The sequence below is a fragment of the Dipodomys ordii genome, unplaced genomic scaffold (assembly GCF_000151885.1).
Source record: "Dipodomys ordii isolate 6190 unplaced genomic scaffold, Dord_2.0 Scaffold5, whole genome shotgun sequence".
Lineage (NCBI taxonomy): Eukaryota > Metazoa > Chordata > Mammalia > Rodentia > Heteromyidae > Dipodomys > Dipodomys ordii.
The window spans coordinates 16,907,802-16,929,469 of record NW_012267221.1 but is presented as its reverse complement, the minus strand read 5'-3'; the positions used below and the strand labels follow the sequence as shown (position 1 = coordinate 16,929,469).

Sequence of the window (21,668 nt, the reverse complement as noted above, 5' to 3'; positions counted from 1 at the left end):
GGCTCAGTGGTAGAGCGCTTGCCTTGCATGCCTGAGGCCCTGGGTTCGATTCCTCAGCACCACATAAGCAAAAAGAAAAAAGCCCGAAGTGGCGCTGTGACTCAAGTGGTAGAGCGCTAGCCTTGAGCTGAAGAGCTGAGGGACAGCATCCAGACCCAGAGTTCAGGCCCATGACCAGACACACTATATCTATCTATCTATCTATCTATCTATCTATCTATCTATCTATCTATCTATCTATCTATCTATATGTATAAAATTTTTTAAATCATTTGTTGGGGGGGCTTGTCACACTTCTAAGATTAAATTTGGTGTCATAGACATGTTAAAATCTTCTTGTTTTTGGAAACATAGACCGAATAAAACATATTCATAGTCAAGCTTCCTCTAGCCTATAAGACTGCATTACCTCCAACATTTTCCCAAGAGTTCTTTAAAACTCCCTGAAGTCATCTTGCCTAATAGGAAGGGCAAATGCTGCAGTGTGACAGAAAATGGGATATAAAGGCAAAGAAGAGTTTTATTCCCTAGGTGATCTTTAAACATTATCTAGAAGGAATAGAAAATGAAGACCTTTAGGAGAGTTTTGCTATACCTTTGTCTACATCTCTTTTGAATGCCCGGCTGCCTGCCTACATTCTTAGATCTTTTCTTCCTCCCAGAAATTATTTCAATAAAGGAAGAGATAGATAGATAGATAGATAGATAGATAGATAGATAGATAGATAGATAGATAGATAGATAGATAGATAGATAGATAGATAGATAGATAGATAGACAGATAGATAGATAGACAGATAGATAGATAGATAGTTCATTGCCCTATTTGGTCAATTAGAAAAAATGTAAAAGACAAACACAACACAAAGCAAAACAAACAACCAGAAACACATGTCATAATAAAGCTAGAAACAAAATTTCCCAGGAGCCTTGAGGAGGACCAGGGAGTCTCAGGTGATCGGTACTCACGGGTGAAATGGTTCGAAGTGGACGGATTGACACTGTCTCCGCTGTCAGCACTGTCACTGCTGGAAACTTCATCATCTGATTCCCGCACTGAGGAGCAGGGTGAAGAGCCATCAACTTCTTCAAACTTCCTCTTTAAAATTCCGCTCATAGCTGCGGTGCTGTCTCATGTACCTGCAACAGAGACAGGAGCAATGGAGCATTGAAATATTTGACCGCCGAATGTGGACCCAGCCTCCAGAGTCATTTTTATGTGGCTTTTATACATGAGCTGAGCCGTAGCTTTCCCTTGAAAGGAGCCCTAATCTGACTTTTATTTTTTTCATTGTTAAATTAACAGAAATGGAATAAATATTTCACCATTTGGTTACTTAAAATATTTCTATCTTAGAAATGTACGCATTATCCTGCCCATGCAATTGTAACCCCTCTGTACAGTATGTTCACAAATAAAATAAAATTAAATTAAAAAAAATATTTCTATCTTTTTTTTTAAGATGTGGTTTTTTTCACTTAATGTACTATCACAATTTTTCTCCCTATGACAAATTGAGAAAACCCATTTGAGTACCTGCAATTCTATAAGAAAAATAAATACCCATGTCCCTGGAAGTCTAAAATGATTACTACATTATTCAAAATTCCTCTGGAAGAAACACTAAAAGAAATAGGTAAAAACCTTGATAGTCAAGTTTTAAAATTCAAGGAACCCAATTAGCTGGACATAATAAAGCACTTGAAATCTCCTTGGAATTTTAGGGAGTTTCCATTTTAATAAGGTGAAATTTGTCCCCATGCTACCAAGTGACTGAAGCTGTTGTTACTTTTCTAGAAATTTTCTTAGGGTATTTTTGTGGGAGAGGGAATTAAGGGAGTAGGAAGGGTAGGGAGTAGAGAGTTTCTTCTGTTTCCTGTTTGTTTTTGCCCCCTATCTTCCCTCCCTCCAGGAAGAAGCAGCTTTCTTCTCTCCAGAAGCTACTGTTTCTTTACATTTCCCTTCTTTACCTCAACATACACAGATAAAAGAAGTCCCCCCCACCCCGCCACACACACACACACACACACACACACACACACACACACACAATGTGAGGGGATTCAGGAAACAAGCTATATATAAATTAGCTTGGATTTATGTACATGATCTTACATTGTAAAATGTAAGCTGATAGTATTACTAAGTTGATTTCAATATTCCATCTTCTACCTCATTTCTGTCAGCTGATTTTAACTCTTATCTGAATTTCTGAAGTCACCCTCTCCTCTCACTGCAGGGGACAGCTGTCAGTCCTGTAGATCAAGAGGAAGCAAATCCCTTAAAACTATTCCCAGATCTGCTGAGTTACATTATCTCAGTATTGCTCTCAGAAATCTCTAAAACCAGCCCTTCTCTGTGCAGATCACAGAGCAAGCAGTCTGCTCAGATCCCTGATCTGGACCAACTCTCCAAGGTCTGATGCAGTAGTTTTCAAAGTGTGCAACTTGCATCAGTAGCAGCCAATATCACCTGGGAGACAGATGGTCAGAAATGAAAATGCTCAGTGCCCACTACAGATCTAACAAATCAAGAGGAAGTAGAGCTTCATGCTTTATGAAGCACCAAATCAGTTGATTTCAATGTACATTCAAATCTCAGGGATACCTGTCTATGCTCTAGAATGCTCCCGATTTTCCTTCCTGCAGACCATGTACCATTCCTAGGGAGGCACATACCCTGTACTCAATTCCTGATCAAAATCTCTTCTTTGGCTAGCCCCGATGTGATGTGTAATGAAAGTAAATACAGTAGTAGAGGTACCATTATTAATTCTTTTTAATTTCAGTTTACTCATTCATGTAAGCATGTGCTAAGTAACTGGTATGCGTAGGTTGTAGGGGACACACAAGTTAGAACAAGTTACTTGCTCTCAAAGTTCAAATACTTATCCTGCTGGGCTCCTTGAAGTAGAAAAGACCCAAACTCAAGTTCTATACCCTTTGCTTTTATTAATCCATGGCTTTGGTCCAATTACTACGTTAGCATTTTTTAATGTTTTAAGTTTATTTTTTAATAGTACTGGAGATTGAGCTCAGGCTTGCTAGGCAAGGAACTCTGCCACTTGAGCCATGTTCCCAATGCTATTTGCTTTAGTTACTATTGTATACTCAGATTTATGCACAGGCCAGCCTGTATCATTATCCATGTATTGATACCTCCTGCCATAGCTGTATGACAGGTTCATGAAACCATTCCAAGCTTTTATAGGTTGAGAGGAGTTTCTTGAACTTTGTGCCCCAAATAGTCTTGAATAGTAATCTTCCCTAACTCTGCCTTCCAAGTAGCGTGAGCCACTGCACCAGGCTCATTGTCAACTTTTCTGAGAAAAAATATCTCTTTTAAATCTGATTTTATCACTATTCAGATTAGTATATTATTTCCTTCATCTAAAAAAGTGTGAAATGCATAAAATGTTCATACATATCTGTTCAGAGTGATGAGAAAAAATGGATATTTTAAGGAAAGTCTTGAAATAAAAGTAGGACAGGATATACATTTTAAAATGATTCACTTCAAACAAGATGCAAAGTAATTCAAGAGGGAGTGACATAAAGTAATATAAGATGGAAATCTATGTTTAAAACTATACAATTGTAATAAGAGATTACAATGGGAATAGCGAAAAACTCAAAGCCTTCTTAGATCCCCACTCTTCTCTCCAAGGTTCTTCCGAAAGCAGATTACTCAAGAAGCAAGACACTCAATTAGACTACAAGGAGCCATCTCACAACACCAAAAAGCATACTTGATATCCTTCCCCCCTTTTCCATTCTCAAGGATGAGAGAAAAAGTTTTAGGGATGATATGACAATCAAAGTCTGTCTGTCTGTCTGTCTCTGTCTGTCTCTATCTGTCTGTCTCTCTCTGTTTTATTAATACAAGTGAGAGTGGGACAGACAAGTACTGAAGCAAACGAGTTGAAAGCTGGATGCAGTTTCTGCCTGGATTTGTAGAAGTGAGGAAGCTGAGCTATTCCCAGGAGAAAAGAAGTGCTGGGAATACTATCTAAGCTAGAAATTAGACATTCAAATAACTACAGGAAAATGTAACCTTTCCAAATACCCATGAAACTGGTTAAGAACCAATTTGCTTGTGTAGCAATGAAGCAAAAAAACTTGTCTAACCTCACTGCTGTATTCAAACCACTGGATGAGTGCCATAATGTCATAACAAAATAAGAAGGCCAAAGGACCCAGTGATGGCTGTGTATAACCTTCAGCCTACTTTACAGCGGAGCAGTAAAGGGACATGTAGTTTCTACCTACATCATCTAACCCATCTTACTCGGGGGGAGGGTGGGGAGGGGGGGAAGGAACACAAGAGTTAGGGAGATAACTCTGTTAAGAAAGCCGTGTCTCAGCTGGGTCCTGGTGGCTCACACCTGTAATCCTAGCTACTCAAGAGGCTGAGATCTGAGGATCGCAGTTCAAAGCCAACCTGGGCAGAAAAGTCCATGAGACGCTTATCTCCAATAAACCACCAGAAAACCAGAAGTGGTGCTGTGGCTCAATTGGTAGAGCGCTAGCCTTCTGAAGAGCTGAGGGACAGTGCCCAGGCCCAGAGTTCAAGCCCCATGACTGATGAGAGAGAGAGAGAGAGAGAGAGAGCGTGCCATGTCTGCTTGGTTTGTTTATATACTGTGTTGTTTCAGAATATAAGAACAACAGTTTATGGCTGGATAGGTACAGTCCCACGTGAACAGGAGGAGTGTCTATGATGTATCTCTCACAATTCCTCAAGCACCACATATTTAGTCAGTTAAATTTACTCAAATACAATCAAACAAAAAGGCATGTACATGTTTAGCAGGATTTATATAGCACTGAGGAACTCCCAAAAGTTGGAGAGGTATTCATTTCCTCTGAATACAAGAAGCTGAAGAGGTCAGCCTAGACAGCATTATCTCCCCACTGCTACCACTGTCTAGTTCAGAAAATGTCTAGTCCAAGGCACCAATGCTTCATTTGGACTAGGATGAAAGCCTCGTAATTATTCTTTCCCACCTAGCTAATGTTTTTTTGCTTGCTATGTGTTTTCCTGGATGAAGGCAGAATAACAAATTTAAAGTGCAAATCTAGCACTAACTTAAAACTCTGCAGTGGCTTTGAATTTTCACCATATACACTTCCAATCCTTGAAGTGGCTTATGAAGTCTTTAACAATCTAGCTTAGTTAACTTCTTTATCTTCATTTTAAGACACTGGCCTTGTAGATATTTCATTTCTAATAATCTTTCCATTTCTCCAACCTGCCATTTTATGACTTCTAAGCTGTTTTCTATACTTTTTCCTCTGATCTTTCCACATCATTTACCACTTTCTACATCTTGATTTTTTTATCTACACATTTCTAAATTTATTAGTTGTTGTTTTCATCCTATGCTAAAAGATCTATCATTGTTTTCACCTTATGCTAAAACATGTAAAGAGATGAATATTTGTTTTCTTCATTGACATTGGAAGGACATAAAACAATGTTTTATAGGTAATAGATATTATGGAAATAGATGAAATCCTTTCATGTCTACACTTTAATTTCAAAAGGATGTCTGATTTCTCTGCTAGACTGGAAGCTCCAAAAAAGCATATATCATCTTCACTTTACCTACCACATTACTTCCTCTTTCTAACAAAATATCTGGCATGTTTCTTTTAATGAGAATCAAAATAAGAGATAAAACGGGTCTCAATGTATCATAAAATGTTTCTGCTTCTGAGCAATAGAAAAGCCAATTCTAGATTAACAAAAATGAAAAACATATTGGAAAAAGACTGAACAAATTTGCACTAAAACCAAACAGAAAACTAAAATTTTTAAAATGCAGAGACCAGGAAGACTTCTGGGATTACAGCTGTAGAAATTCTTTTATCTTTTCCCTTGAGTTGTATTCTTACTAGTTCTAAGCTTCAGTAAATTGTACGTCTCATAGTTCAAGTTCAATGCTCCAAAAACTGGGCCATTTGTTTGTCAAATGATCATTCAACTACTTAGCCAATGAGCAGAGAGGAAGACATAGGAAGAAAGGAGCCACCCAAATACATTTTACTCCAGATAAGCTCACTCAGAAGTTTAATAACTTCAAATGTATTTCAAAGCCAACATTCTCTCCTCAAGTAGCATGGTTTTATCTTATATCTTCATTCCGTATTTCAATTCATTTCTTGCCAAGATCTTGGGAATTATCTGTCTCTGTCCTTCAAGACCTTGTCTTGAAGTTAAATTTAATTAAGAACTACCTTATTATAAAACATTAACAAATTACTTATTAACAGGTTAGTTTAACTCCACCTATGCTATTTCACATTTGCATTTGATGTAACCATTGCTCAGAAGTTTCTGAATACACTGATGAAGAGAAGTGCTCAAAACCATTGATGAAGAAAGGACATAAGTTTTCTATAGCTACAAGCACAACTAAATCATTTAATATATTTATGGCGCACTGGGAAGATAACTAGAATGGTGAGACCAAAGAGGAAGTATTACAACCCACTATGAAAGAAGATGGGGTGCAATGAGTCCCACAAAATAAATATGTCAAAAGGCTGAAGTTAAATTCTGTGTATGTGTTACAATCTCCTCCTCCTCCTCCTCCTCCTCCTCCTCCTCCTCCCTCTTCCCTCCTCATCTTCCTCCTTCTTCTTGTTTGCTGGTCTTGGGGCTTGAACTCTGGGCCTGGGTTCTGTCTTTCAGCTCTTCAGCCCAAAGCTAGCACTCTACCACTTACTTGAGGCATAGTGTCACTACTGGTTTTCTGGTGGTTTACTAGTTGAGAGTCTCATGGACTTTCCTGCTTGAACTAGCTTTGAACTGTGATCTTAGATCTCAGCCTTCTTAGTAGCTAAGATAACAGACATGAGCTACCAACTTCCAGCTCTCATTTTGTTCTTCTTATTTTATAATTTTTATTGTTATTATAAAGGTGATGTACAGAGGGTTTACAGTTACATAAGTCAGGTAGAGAGTATATTTCTTTTTGGACAATGTCACCCCTTCCCTTGCTCTCTCTCCCAGTTTTTCCCTCCCATCCCCATACATTATTATTTTTTAAAGCTGGATATTATTTTTTTTTCAGTTGTGGGGCTTGAACTCTGAGCCTGGTCACTGTCCCTCAGCTCTTCAGCTCAAGGCTAGCACTCTATCACTTGAGCCACAGTACCACTTGCCATTTTATGGTGGTTTATTTGAGATAAAAGTCTCATGGACTTTCCTGCCAGGGCTGGCTTTGAACCATGATATTTAGATCTCAGCCTCCTGAGTAGCTAGGATTACTGGCGTGAGTCGCTGGCACCGGGCTTATTTTTTTTTATTTTTTGAGATTATATTTTATTGTAAAGATACTGTACAGAGGGGTTACAATTACCTGAATAATGTAATGAGTACATTTCTTATCAAACATTGTTATGCTCTCATTTGTTTTTTCCTACTATCCCTTCCCTCCCTGCCCCCACCTCCCTCACTTCCCCCCACCCCAGGTTGACCCATTGTAACAATGAGATGGAGAGGTGGGAAGGGAAAGGATGGCAGGGGAAAAACAAAGGAAGAGGTAATAATGCTGGATAGGAAATGTACTCATTACCCTACTCATGTAACTGTAACCCCTATGCATACTATGTTTAAAAACATATTTTAAAAAAAGATGATGCGAAGAGAAGGGATACAAGAGATTACTCTTTGTTGTTGTTGTTGTTAATGTACTATGTGATTTTTTTTTGTTTCTTTTGTATGTTCTTCCCCCTGTGGTATATCCCTTGTTGTCACTGTACTTGATTTTGGTACCTTTCATCTTGTATACACATTTATCTAATTTGGGGAGCGGAAGGGAAATAACAAAATGCTGAAACAAGGACACAGGGTGACCCACTGCAACAATGATCCTCACAAGACACTAAGTTGGAAATGATCATTTTGTTCTTTTGATGGCCTAAAAAAATCCCACAGCTTTCATGGGCTACTCGCTGACTTCTTACAACCCTACAGCCATTTGTCTAATGTTTAAGCTTTCCTCTGTCCCTATTTCATAATGTTTGTTATCTATTTAAAAGAAATTATGTCTTAGAATATTTTCTTTACCCCCAAACCCCGAGGATCAGGTTGTCTGTTTTTTAAATTTTTTTTAGCCACCTTGGCATGACCAGATTTCGCAAGTTAAAAATACACTATATCCTGCTGATTGTGAATTTCTGCTAAGAAGAAATAAATAATGTTTGGGAGAACTTATACCAAAATTACTTTTTTGTATTTTATGAAATCTAAACTTAAATGAATGCATTTTTTTTCAGCCAACCCTCATTGATTTTGAAGTAACTGAATGTTTAAACAACAGACATTTACATAATAAAAGCCAGATATGGACTGGAACTATGTGCAGGAATGTTTTATTCCTCTCTTTTATCAATCAGATGAAAACCAGTGTATAAAACATGTCATTGTGGGGACTCATGAATTTACCAATCATAAAGGTTAAATGATGGTTAAGGGCTGGTCTGCCTATCACTGAAGATCTGTATTGTAGCAGAAGCACCTCTGGCGAGGCAACAATTTGCCTGTATAGTAATGAGACTAACAAGCATTTTTTTTTCATTTGGTAATGAGGCAGTCTATTTAGTGACATACAATCTCTTTCGTAGGCCTGATGGGTAAAGGCATAGTTCACTGAGTTCCCAGTTTATTGAATCTGGTAGGTCCTTATTCCATATTGCTCTTTCAATGACTGAGGAAATAGTCACTCATGAACAATAAGAGACAGGGTCTTATCGTTGCACTGTTAATTGAGTACACTTTAAGCAAAGTGAGAGCAATCTTTAACTGTAAAAATTGGTAACAAAATGATTCTTTTGAGTGACACATAATGTAGGAAGGGGCTAATTAGACAACTTATGTTACAATGATGCATAGAAAGGGTAAATTTTCTTTTGTTCATGATTCCTCAAAGAAAATAAAAGTTATTTTGTATTTTTTCCAAAACATCTCCTACAAATGCAAAATGCTAAAAAAAAATTGTAATAATATATTATTCTAATGAACTTGATAAGGGAAGGGTACTCTCTTTGCTCAACATGGACTTAGGGCTCAGGAAACATCAGGATCTAAAAAGGCTTTCCTTCAAGATAGGAAGTAATTCTGATAGCTGTTTTGCTAAATTGATATGATGAGGTAAGAGCCAGGGCAAGCACATTGATAAAAGGACTTGGAGCAGCTCTCCTATGACAACAGGGAGCTTCCCTGGGAGAAGGAAGATTGTTTTTCAAGGTCAAAACACCAGCCAGATTGTCTATTGGGCTGGATGGAAGAGGACAGTGGTGCATTCGATCTATGGTGTGTAGGGTCTACTCTAACATTTAAGAAATAATTCCATTAATATAGAATATATTCTAAACATTTAAGAAATAATTCCATTAATATAGAATATATTCTAAAATAATTTGGGGGCAGCAATAACTTTTGGCCAAATGTCTCTAAATACGTAGATATTTAAATTTTAATTTACTTAAAAATCTAATCCTCTCCATGTCCAGTTTTCTTTAATCCTGATTTTGAATAATTTATGATGTTTTTCCCTTTCACTGTTACATTCATTGAAAACTGTCAATAGTCAATAGCTGTCATCACACAAATAATCATTTAAGCAGCTATCTTTCTAAAAGAAATCATTTTGGCAAGGTTTCATACTATCTGAAAAAAGCATATTTCTTCCCAAGATGTTTGACTTAGTTCAGTAAACTTTGTTCAGTCTTTAAATTCGCTCTTTTATTTCCTTTCTTCTAATTCATTGGATTTCTATATTACTGCCTATTAGCCTACAGTGCTAACCAGTCCAAGTAAAAACATTTCTTCAGTGCTAAGTATTAAGTGTCATTATATTCTCTGAATTACCCACAGTCAAAATTAATTCCAAGTGTTATTTTGAAGACCTCTCTTTGGTTCAGTCATAACAATCCTGGTTTTTGTTTCTTCCTCTAAGAATGATCTTGTATAAACCGATGTCTCCTTAAAACCCAGTAGAGAAGTTGTGTATACTTTGCTTTATCTGATTTTTTTGTTCCAATGTTTATGTCACTTACATCATATTTATGTGTTTGTGTTTCACTTATGTTCTTCTAAGCCTACAAACCCAGAGAAAAACAAAGCAAAAACTATTAATTATATCAAGGATTGGAGAAAATGAATTAGACTTACATTTCATGAAATCTATTATGAGAACCCATATTAATTATTTGCCAAAGATTCTTTGCAGGCCAGGATTAGAACTCAGTATGCCTGCACTAAGCTCTCAATCATTAGGATCTTTTCCAGTAAATCACAGATGGCAGCTATAATACACAGTATTTTTATTAAAAGCAAAAGGTGCACATGGATGTGGAGAGGGAATCCTTCAAAAACTATATTTAATGCAGTTGTTTATTAGAAAATAAACCTCATTTCATGGTATTTGGGTAATTATAACTAAGCAAGAAAAGGGGGCCTTGAACATTTATCACTCCATACATTCTGAGAAAGCTTGTCCTTTCCCCGAAATAGTTAGAAATATCTTCTTCTACATACTAGGGCCATTGCTGCCTAAATCCATTTGGCAAAAAAGTAGCTTATCTGCTGCCAGAAGGAGAGAGATTTGGCATTGATTTCACAAGGTAAAATCCCATAAGGTGTTTCCATGGGGCACTACCAATGTGAAAAACGCTGCTGGTAGATTGCCAGTGTGAAAAGAACGTGTCAGCCAGAGGCACTGCTCTTGTCCAGGTGGCAGTGTAAGCCAAGAACCCTGGGAGCACTCCTGCCTAATAAATATTTTTGTTGGAGAAATGACTGTGGGATTCCTTGCTTATGTATAAATTCCTTATGCAAAAGTTGCCTGTGATTTCTGAGTTACTTCTTATATGGTGAATCTTAACCTTTGGCAGCTTGATGATTTACCATTTTGAGAATTTGATGAAAGAAATGAATACTTTTTCTAGAAGAAAAAGAAGTGCACATAAGCACAAATGTTTGCCATCTATTCGTGGATTTGCAAGAGAAGAACTTCTGCTCGATGATTAGGACACACCCTCTGCTTTGGTCAATATCCAGAACTGAGAGAAATGATTCATTGTGAACACTTTAGTACAGTGTATCAAAGAAATCTGAGAATCTGTCATCTCCTTCCCTACTCCCTTTATAACCTGAGTAATCCTCTTTCTAGTATAGAGCTCATTCCACCTTTCTCATGTTCTCTTTTCATCTTTTTCCCATTACCTTCTTCTCCCAACCCCAGGAGCTAGGATTGAACACTCTGCCTTTTCTAGATAAGCTCTCTACCATTGAAATACATCCTAGATCTCTTATATTTCTGACATGTGAGACGGAGGAGCAACTCCATGTCCTGGAACATACCCTTCCAATTTTTCTTATTTTTTTTTCAGTTGCCATGGGGTTTCTTAAATAACTACCAATCACTAGCCTTGTCTGTAAATCTGTGGCATGAAAAAAAGGAGTTGTAGTATGAGATACATTTTCTAAAAGAATGTCTGCCTTTCCTAAAAGATAGTTACAAGGATCACAGACAGCTTTTGGTGAACACCTACTATAAGCCAAATACTTTGCACCTACTCTCTTCAACATTCCCTCAAACCCAAAATGTAAGTGTAGAACTACCCTCTCACTCAGCAATTTGACTCCTGAGCATTTATCCAATAGAACACAAATGAAGCTATAGTAAAACCACCAGTGCAACCATGTGCATTGCAGTACTACTTATCAGGGCCAGGAAATGGAATCAGCCCACTCAATGGATAAATGCATCAAGATCAGGTGGTACATACATTCAAAGCATTTTTAGCAAGGAAACTGAGCTTTCAGAACTCTGGATCTTTAGCTTAAAGCTGTAGAGCTGACCCTGCCCTTCTAGAGAAATATTCCAGAGCAGTAACACATTGGGATTAAGTGATCTCTGCCTTGGCAACATCTGGCCCATGAATTTGCCATCCTTGTGACTTTCTATTAAAATTACTGACTTGTCTAGCAGTTTTTCTCAATTTACTGTTAAGTTCCTTATGCACTGAATTATATTCGAAAGTGTGTTCAGTAAATTATGGTCATATTTAAACCAGTTGTTAAAAGGTGGCATAATTTTAAGTATGAACATTTACTTCTGAGTTTCAATTTCCACTTCTTTGAACACAAGAATCAAGGTGTGACTAGCAAACAGAAGCTCTAAGGTTTCCTTGCCATCTAGACTAAAGGGTGAAATCCCTGATCTCTAGGCAAGTATTACTCTTGCCTCATTATTCATACCCTCTTCCTTCCCTTTATAGCCTCTAAAAACCTCACTGGTGGAGATGACATGTCTTGTAGGAAAGGGGTTAGATTCTTTTACACTGTTTGTGGGGTCCCAAAGAAACTCCATACTTGCACTATGTCTCACTGGACTTAGTATTCATTTAAGAAAGCAAGAACTCTGTTTTGATTCCTCTGGCCCTAAACAGTGATTATCATCTGATGTTTGACAAAACAGCATAATTAAATATGCATACTGGTTTGGATTTCAAAACCCCTTCCCTAAAGTTACAGGATGCTGTTTAGGTAACAAGAAAAGAGACATTTAGACAAGAACACAGTAAGCTTTCTTTTTTCTTTTCTTTCTTTTTTTTTTTTTCGGTCATGGGGCCTGGGCACAGTCCCTCAGCTCTTCAGCGCAAGGCTAATGCTCTATCACCTGAGCCACAGTGCCACTTCCAGTTTTCTGAGTGGTTTATTGCAGATAAGAGTCTCACGGACTTTTCTGCCTGGGCTGGCTTTGAACCGCGATCCTCATATCTCAGCCTCCTGAATAGCTAAGGTTTCAGGCGTGAGCCATCAGCACCCAGCTTCACAGTGAGCTTTTAAAACTTGGAAAATTCATCCCAGGCCACTTGTAAGTTTGAGCAACAAAAGTGCTAAATGAAGTCAATGAGAAATTTATTTTCTATGCTTGCTTTTAAAGCTAAATAACAGTACTTAGCCTAATTCCTTGAACAATTGGCAAGACTTACCACACTAAGGGGAAAAAAGACTGCACAGAGTTCCAAAGTAGAAGAATTCAGAATAGTTAGGAGTGCAGGATTAGGATATGGCATTTTTTTTTCTATTTAGTACTTAAAAGTTTTTCTTTAATCTTTCAGAAGGCTTTTGATAGTGAAATAGACCAAAAAGTGTAGATCAAGGGTATTTAAGAGATATGTCCTCTTTCAGAGGTACCATCAGTCTAGTACAGAGAAAAAGAAACTTAAAAACCACATTTCCTTCAAAAAATCTTGAAGAAAATATGTCAAAATAAAATAATCTCAAGCTTTAGAGCTGTATTCCTCTAAGCACTGGGATTCTTCCAAAGACACCACATAGAAAATTTTAAAAGAAATGTACACATTATCCTGCCCATGTAATTGTAACCCCTCTGTACAGTATGTTCACAAATAAAATAAAATAAATTTAAAAAAATTCAAAGCTAGAACAAATAGAAAAAACTACTTCGGATACTTGTTATAAGATGAATCACCACCTTAAGAAAGATATAGATTTTTACTATCCAAGAGAAAGAACAATAGTTATTTAACCTACAGCTGGCATTGTATTAAGCAGTAATTGGCAGAAATAATATGTAGTTGAGATTAAATAACTTGCTTTTCAACTCTCAGTAAAATTTCTGCAAGCACAAATTAAAACTTGTTCACAATAGGAATAAGTCATACCAAAGTCACATAATCCTTTAGACACTGGAAACTCATTTTCAGGAGTTTTACACTTCAAACAAGTTCCAGAGGCGCAGAGTCATAATATTCTTCCAGCTTACCTAAAACTTATTAACAAAATACACTTGCCAAAAGTGTGCAATAAGTGTGCTACTATTAAGATGATTTGTAAGCAAAAATGACAGGTGCATTTTCTAAGTTTCTTTTGAATCAGTTTGTGACTAAATCAATTGATGCAATATTGCTCAACATTATGATTCATGGGAATTTTTAAATTCCAATTTACTTGTGCCATAAAGGTCGTTTAATGACCAAACAAACCAGGATGTTATGTCATTGGCGTCTACTAGGTGCCATGTTCCCCCTGCAATTAAAGAGCTCAGCCTGTGGACAAGGCAGAAATTTTAAATGGATCAGAAACATCTATTACATTAATGTACAAAGACAACAGGCAAAAAATAGTAGAATAAAAGGGAAAAGATGGGAATCTGAAAAGCAGTAAAGGGTATAAAATAAGAGAGCTCTGAAAAGGTGATGTTGCCACATCATTGAGAAGGAAATTTTCAGAGTGGGCTCCTAATTGCACAATATATGGCATCTACAAAGTCATGTGTTGTTTGGACCTTTGTGACCATGGCAAATGCGCTCTCTACTTGTTTTCCCCAAATTCTAAGCATCAGTTCTCAGTAAGACCTTGATCTACTTAGTATCTACTTCTGGAAACCAAAACTCGTATTCATTTACTGAAATTGAAAATGTTCTCTCAGAATCCTTGATAACAGATTTTTAATGCCCTTACTTATCAGCATCAGTGAATCTACTCGTGGAGGTTGAAATACTAGTAATAGCTAATATTATAAAAGCTCTTATTATGTACCAATGCTATTGCATTTTTCATTTTAAAACAAAACCTCATTAACATAGTCTATTGTCATTACTTTGCAGATAAAAATAGGGTTCACAGACCTTAAGTACTGTATGCTAAACCATATGACTTACAAGTCACAGAACAAATCTTGGGAAAACTGCAGGATTGAGACTTCAATGCAAGCTCTAACTATTCCACTATTTGCATACAACCAGCAATATAATAAAAGCAACTACCTATCGAGAAAACAATATACAATGCACAGTATTTTTCTGTGTTTTCTTTGGCTGTTCATGAATTGTACTAAGTTTATAAGGTTTGAAACAAATTTACTCAGGTTTGGCAAGGTAGGAATTCTCAGGCCTTTAACATACTAATCTTCAAGAGAATCATAATTGGAAGCAATTTGGAACTAGTTCTCAGTCTTATAGAGTAGCCTTCAACACAAGACTCATGGGATTAATTTTCCTTTATATCTACAAAGTTCTTAGCTATCAACTCTAATAGCATTAGTTACTTCAAGTCTCATAATGAAGAATGGCATTACCTGTAATTATTTTTCAAATGTGGCATTTGATGGCTCATCATCTTACATTTCTGGCTTAGATAATATGGCCAGATATATGAACAACTAAATGTACTTCTGAAAGGATATGGGGATCTATAAGTTTGCATGGAGCTACAGGTGGCCCAACAATAATAACTCCCATCAGGTATAAGAGAATGTGTTCAATTTGCTACAAGGCTTTGAGAATGAGATGACATACATTCAGCTACTGAAAGTGGCAAACACAGGTATAATTGGCACTACTGAGTAGGCAAATGACACTGCTATGTTGGTTTCTATGTTTCCTGTTTTATACATTTTAGAGATTTTTTTTCTCTATTAGATATAATAGATGCATTTCTCTATTATATATGTTGATTTTATAGTTAGTAGCATAATATGACAGACTCTTATTATAGGAACAACAATAATTTCCTAATTATTTGGAACTTAAACAAGTTCAGTACCCTGAACATAAGAAAAACTAAAATTAAAAGAAAAGTTTGTGTTCTGTTATTGTATTCACTCTGTGTGTGTATGTGTCAGCATTTTCGAATGCAGATGTTTAGAAACATATATCTTTCTCTTATTGCTCAGCAAAGTTGTAATTTAGAGCATGATTCAAGTATGCATGAATCTCTAAGTTCAATCCTTAGTACCTCTCTCCTTGCCCCCCAAAATCTAGTGATTTACAATTTAATATCAAATCATTAAAAATATTATCATAAAGATCACAAAGGTGATTATTAAATTGTTCTCAGATAAGGAATAATTATTGTGTTAAAACAATAATATTAGATGAGGAATAAAATTCTAAAAGGTATAAAAATAATATAAAATGCATCTAATAGAAAGAAGCCACTTGGTGTTGGAGGGCAGTTAAAGAACAGTTTTGTAAGAGTGAGAATGAAGATTTTGGTGCCACATGCTGCTTTCCACTGTGCTTAAAAAGGCAGAGTAATTGGCACTATATTTTGCTCCTATGAAAGCTATTAGCATTTTAAAACACTGACCTTTAAAGTTATAAACTATAGCTATTTGAAGAGTTGGTTTACAGTGTGCAGATCGTTTTCCAACTACAATAGATAAAATATCACTATGTACCTACTATAGCTCTAAAAAGATTCTTAAAATTATCTTCCAATTTTATTACACTTTTATTTTTAAAAAATGAAATACTTTCATTTAAATTCTATATTAAGCAATCAAAAGGCAATTCCCCCTTCATTTCATAAGAAGCATCATGTTAAAATAATATAGTTGCCTGAATATTTGATAATTATTTTGAACATTTTCCTAATTTGTGTTAAAAGTTATTGAGTTCTTTCTAGTTCATAGGCTCTAGAAGTTCAATAGGACAAACATGGTGACACTGAGACCTAAAACCTACACATGAGATTTTGAGATAACACCAGTTATTTGTAGACTTGAGACGATGTTTCATACTGCTAGACTGAGTACAACATGCTTGTCTAAAATTGTCTCCAAGCCTACAATATGGTCTCTAAATTCATATGAGGGCAAAGACAGACTGCTTATCAAAAAACAAGGAATTCAGTGTTTAAAAATCAAAGATTCCTTGGAAGTCTGATCTAACACTATTTCTTTAATTATCCTAAGTACATATCCCCAGGATTTGTTTTTAGCTTGCATAACTTACTCTTTTACTTCTCAAATTTGATTTGAATTGTGTTTACATAAATAGCCATGGTGTAGATGCACAGACCAGGAGCCTTACTGTGTAAGCACAGATTTGTATGGAAGTGCTGTGACCCACCCAAGCAAATATAAAGAGACTTCAAAGTTTTGAATGAATTTGCATAGCAACATCAATTATCCAGGATATTCAAACCCATAAATTAGCTGCAGGACATATATAGCTCTCTTGTGGCTCACAGAAGCACAACAATTTCTTTTATTTCACATTGATCGATTATCACATTTTCTCCAAGAGTTTTCATGACTTCCCTCCTTTGCCTACACTGTATTTTTATATGTCTATATTCAGAATATTCTCACTGACATCACATGTACCTGCAGAGTTAAAAGCATTGAACTATCTAAAGGAGTTTTAAACCTGGATCCTTCTTCCTTCTCTACCTAGAGCACACAAGGGTTAGTTGATACAAACTATTGTCATGATCTGAACCAGAGGTAAAATAATCCTTAGTAAAAGTTGATGGATAAAATATGAGTGAACAGTATAAAATATTTTATTTAGCTGATTGAACTATGTGCAATATAAGTTGGATATTATATATAATGTATAGCACATATCTTAGTACATGTGCTATCTATGCACACATGTATTAATGTTTGGGTCAGGGGTTAGAATATTCTGATCAACTGCAAAGGAAGACAATTTATTTAAAATATAATGGGTTAAGAGAGATGGGTGACAAGGTTGTCAGACACTTTGTACTCATATATTGTTTTGTAGAATGGGAACTTCTTTGTACAGCTACTTAAAGATAATAAAAATAAATAAAATAAAATATATTCTTTTAGCTGAAATCATTGGAAGTTCCACAAGAAAAAGTGATTAGAACAAAATGACAGCTTTGCATTTAAAAAAAAAGTCCTGCTTCATAAATTAATCTGAAAGTCTTGAATAAATGTCATAATGTCCCAATAGAATGATAAAGAGGAAAGATCTGGCAATGACTGACTACTGCATGGTGAATTTCATAAATATTTGTAATAATTGTCCTTCACTACTGTAAATGGCCATCCTCTGTTTTGTTCCCTCCTCAAGCCCCTCCTCCATCTAAAATAAATGCTACTATTGCCAAACTAGCATATCTTAAATATTACAATAAAACAAACTCCCTTTTCAATGCAGAGAACAATTATTTATAGCTAAATATGTCCTGGTTCTTTCCATGTAAACCTCATCACATTAATTTTTTACAAATATTAAAGAACAAAGCAATAATTGCATGCAATGCTGCTTTGCTTGCTCATCTTTGCCAATACTTTTTCATGCACATACATCTTGTCATATAGGCAGATGCATATTCCAAAAATGAAAATAACATATCTTTCTCATCAACGTTTTAATTGGTGACATGATACATTGAAGTTTTTAAATGATATAGATAAACATATATCATGCTGCTTTAAGTTTACTTGAAATTTGCTGTGAAAATTCAAAGCAACATGGACAATAAAAGTCATTACACATTTGTTTGGTGCAGGACAGATATGACCATGATGTAATCACATATTCACCAAAGTGTGGTATTTAGAGTGGGGGGGGGAGACTTTTGTCCCGTAACATTTATAAAGATCATTTTACAATCTTGATTTAACTAAAAGGAAAAAGTCACAGGAAGTTGAATATGTTGACTGCAAAAGCACTAATTTAAAAGCCCTAACCCCAAAATTTAATAACAATTAGAAAACTCAATGAGAGATCTAACTCAAAAAAAAAGAAAAGAAAAATAAACAACAAAGAAATCACTTCTCAGGGAAAATAAGTAATAAACAACTACTCTCAAACTCAAAACCTTCTCTTAAAATAAAACGAAAGTACCATTTATTAACATTGTTCTTATATTGTTATATAGGATATGAACAAAAGAACTCTATGGAATTCTAGATACCTCACCAAAAAAAAAAAATCTTAGGTTAAGAACTCAGTATGTAGTTAAAATACATTTCCTTAAAACTGTGGAAACCCACTAGAAGTTGTAAGTCTTCACATTTATTCTAGATGTTTGACTTAGAAAGCTTCCTACAATCAAAGAGAGGACTATTTAGAAGCCCAAATTCAATTTTTTCCTCATATTCAATTATTTCATCAGAACAACAAAAAAATCAAATGGAGAAAATATGAAGACAGACAAATTAATTTTTAAAAAGACACATACACAGATAAGAAGGAAAGGCTGAAGGCAAGAAATATCCTGCCAAATGCTAAAATGAATTTATGTAGCTAATTCCTATCAGTGTCTTTAACAGAAATAAAATCAGGCGCATCACAAAATGTCACCATACCTGCACGCGTTTTAAATGACCACGGCACACATCGTGTAAACTTCACTCTTAGAAATAAAGCACAGTTCATTTAACTGCTGCAAAACACTGCTGTAAAAATTATATAAATATATGTATGTATTCATATATATAATTCTTTTTTTTTCTTTTTTAGGCAACTGATCTAGCTTTCCACCAGCTCTGTGACCTTTGAACTCCCTTCTGACCCCCTCCTCTCTCTTCTGCAGTGAAAGCTTGTGAGACGTCTCATTTGCATAAGGCTCCAGCAGTCCTCCAGCAGTGGAAACAGAATGCTGGGTAAGAAATTGTGCAAATACGGCTCTGCCTGGTACCTGAATCACATTAGGACAGCGATGGGGAGCGGGCACGGGCTTTACTGGGAGGTGGGCATCACCTTCCCCCATCTACTGATGGACAAACAATGTTTCTTGTTTGTGTTAAAGTCTATTATCATTGCTTACAATCTCCCCATTAGAAGCTGTCTGCAGCAACTATGGTAACCAAGGAAACACAAATAGTAAAATATTTCATTTAAGTATGTGTGCAAAGTCAATTTAAAATAGTCATTAATCTCTCTTGTTTTAGAGACATAGTTCTTTTGTTAATTTGTTTATATATATTAAATTATGTATGCATGTATAATTAAAATACGAGGTACATCTTTTTGTAGTGGTAAATAGCATCTTACAGGCATAAAATTTTATTAGACACTATACAAATATGTGAACTCACTACAGTAATTTTGTAAAATGTTAAATGTGCCCAAGTGCCTTAAGAGACCATCATCCTAAATGATGGCCAAAAATTGCAAAAGATTGAGGTCCCAGGGTGCCTTTCATAGCAATAAAAATGTAGAGCAAAGTTAAACTATGTGTTTACATCGAGAAATTGGTATAGCAGTAGTGCTTGTCTGCTTGGCAAAGGATGCTCAATGCTGTGCTATCATTTCCTAAGGTCATTTCTTGCCTTGATTTCTTTTACACAGCAATTAGTCTATTTGGAACATAAACTTCTCCATTGCTCATAAACCTAAGAAGTGGTTATTTTCTAGTAAAGGTCATGTGTGTGCATACTTTATAAATATCCACAAAAGCATACATTTTCATTTTTTATAATGTGAGTCAACAGAAAAATACATCAGCTCAAAATTAATCCATTCATGATTATAAAATTGAGCTAATTTGTTGTTGTTGTTTTCCATTTGTGGATCAATGCTACCTATAATATAAATGGTTTTTGCAGCAGTCTTTGCCATTTGTGAAAAGAAATAGAATAGAAAAATTAAAACACACAAATTTATGCCTATACATATACATATATCTCTATATATTTACCAAAGTACAAATGCATTTTAATAAATATCAGTATTTAATTTTTCCTTGTTTAGAATTTTTTAAATTTTTTTAAAACTATTTTATTTTTATTTTAAATCTTTCTGTACTTTAAAACATCAAAAAATTCGGAATGATTTAATCTTCTGATTTATAAGAAACATAAACTAATGCAATACAGAATTTTTAAAATTAAAGCCTTTTTATTTGAGCAATTTATTAGTGGTATTCTGGTTCGTGTTATTTTTATATACACAGATTAGAAATTAATACATACATTTTTTTCCTCAACCAAATATATTTTAGATAGAATAAATAACTTTTCAGTTTAATATAATGGTATCAACATCTCTGTTATAACTGGCTACACAAAATTTTAGCACTGTTCTGTCAATTCAAGTGCATCCTTCACATTACATACGACAGATACCTTGCAAAGTTTTTGTTCCAAGGTAAGCACATATTACCCATCCTAATTTAGATTCAGTCAAATACAAGGAAGTGCTGGAGGAATTTATAAAATCACCGACCTGTTCAAATAGCTGTAGTCTTAGTCCTTGGACGCTTTATTCATGTGAATCCCAAGGAAATGGATTATCATTTTATAATATGTGTCAGCATAACGGAAGCCCCCGATCTTCCTGGTTCAGCGGAATCTTCTTAAATTTCCCAGCCCTGTGTTTTATTGCTGGTACCATATGCTTTATTGTTCAGCGACAAGAGCTTCACTCGGCACAAAGACTCATTACCTACTGCCTGCTGCACGGCGTCAGCCTCAGAGAGGCTGCCTATCTGTGATCACATGGAGTTTTGTCGGAGAAAGCCAGGCGTGCCACTGACTTCACTGTGTCTATGGATATTTTTATCAGCTGAGGTCTACTAGGAGGACGAAATAACAGGCTAGGATGCTGCTCTAAGTCATTAATGTAGCACAACGTAAGGAAATCCTTGCACAAGATTTTTTTTATTATTATCATAGAAAATGCTTCAGCGAGCATTCACGAAAGTGGTGCTAGATTTTATATTAGTCAAAGGCTGCACAATTATTTAAGGAAAGGAAACTTACAAAAAGCAATTTCCTACCTTACATTTTGTTTTTACAAGTACTCTTGTACAAATGGCATCAAGGATCCTAGCCCTAATGAATGAGCTGGTAATTAAAATGCATTAACCTTTTGATTGCTGGTATGTCTTTTTTGCTTGTTTTTGTTTTGTT

At 35.6% G+C, this 21,668-nt stretch overlaps 1 protein-coding gene across 1 annotated transcript in view; it reads right to left on the bottom strand.

The window, feature by feature from the left end:
• Positions 1-1,590, bottom strand: part of Csrnp3 (cysteine-serine-rich nuclear protein 3) — a 74,506-nt gene extending 72,916 nt beyond the window's left edge. Inside the window, exons 1-2 of the mRNA XM_013028625.1 lie at positions 1,538-1,590; positions 970-1,140 (exon numbers count right to left, since the gene is read on the bottom strand). Coding sequence (XP_012884079.1) covers positions 970-1,117 — 148 coding nt within the window. The 5' untranslated portion in view covers positions 1,118-1,140; positions 1,538-1,590. The remainder of the gene's footprint in view (positions 1-969; positions 1,141-1,537) is intronic.
• Between the last annotated feature and the right edge of the window lie 20,078 nt (positions 1,591-21,668).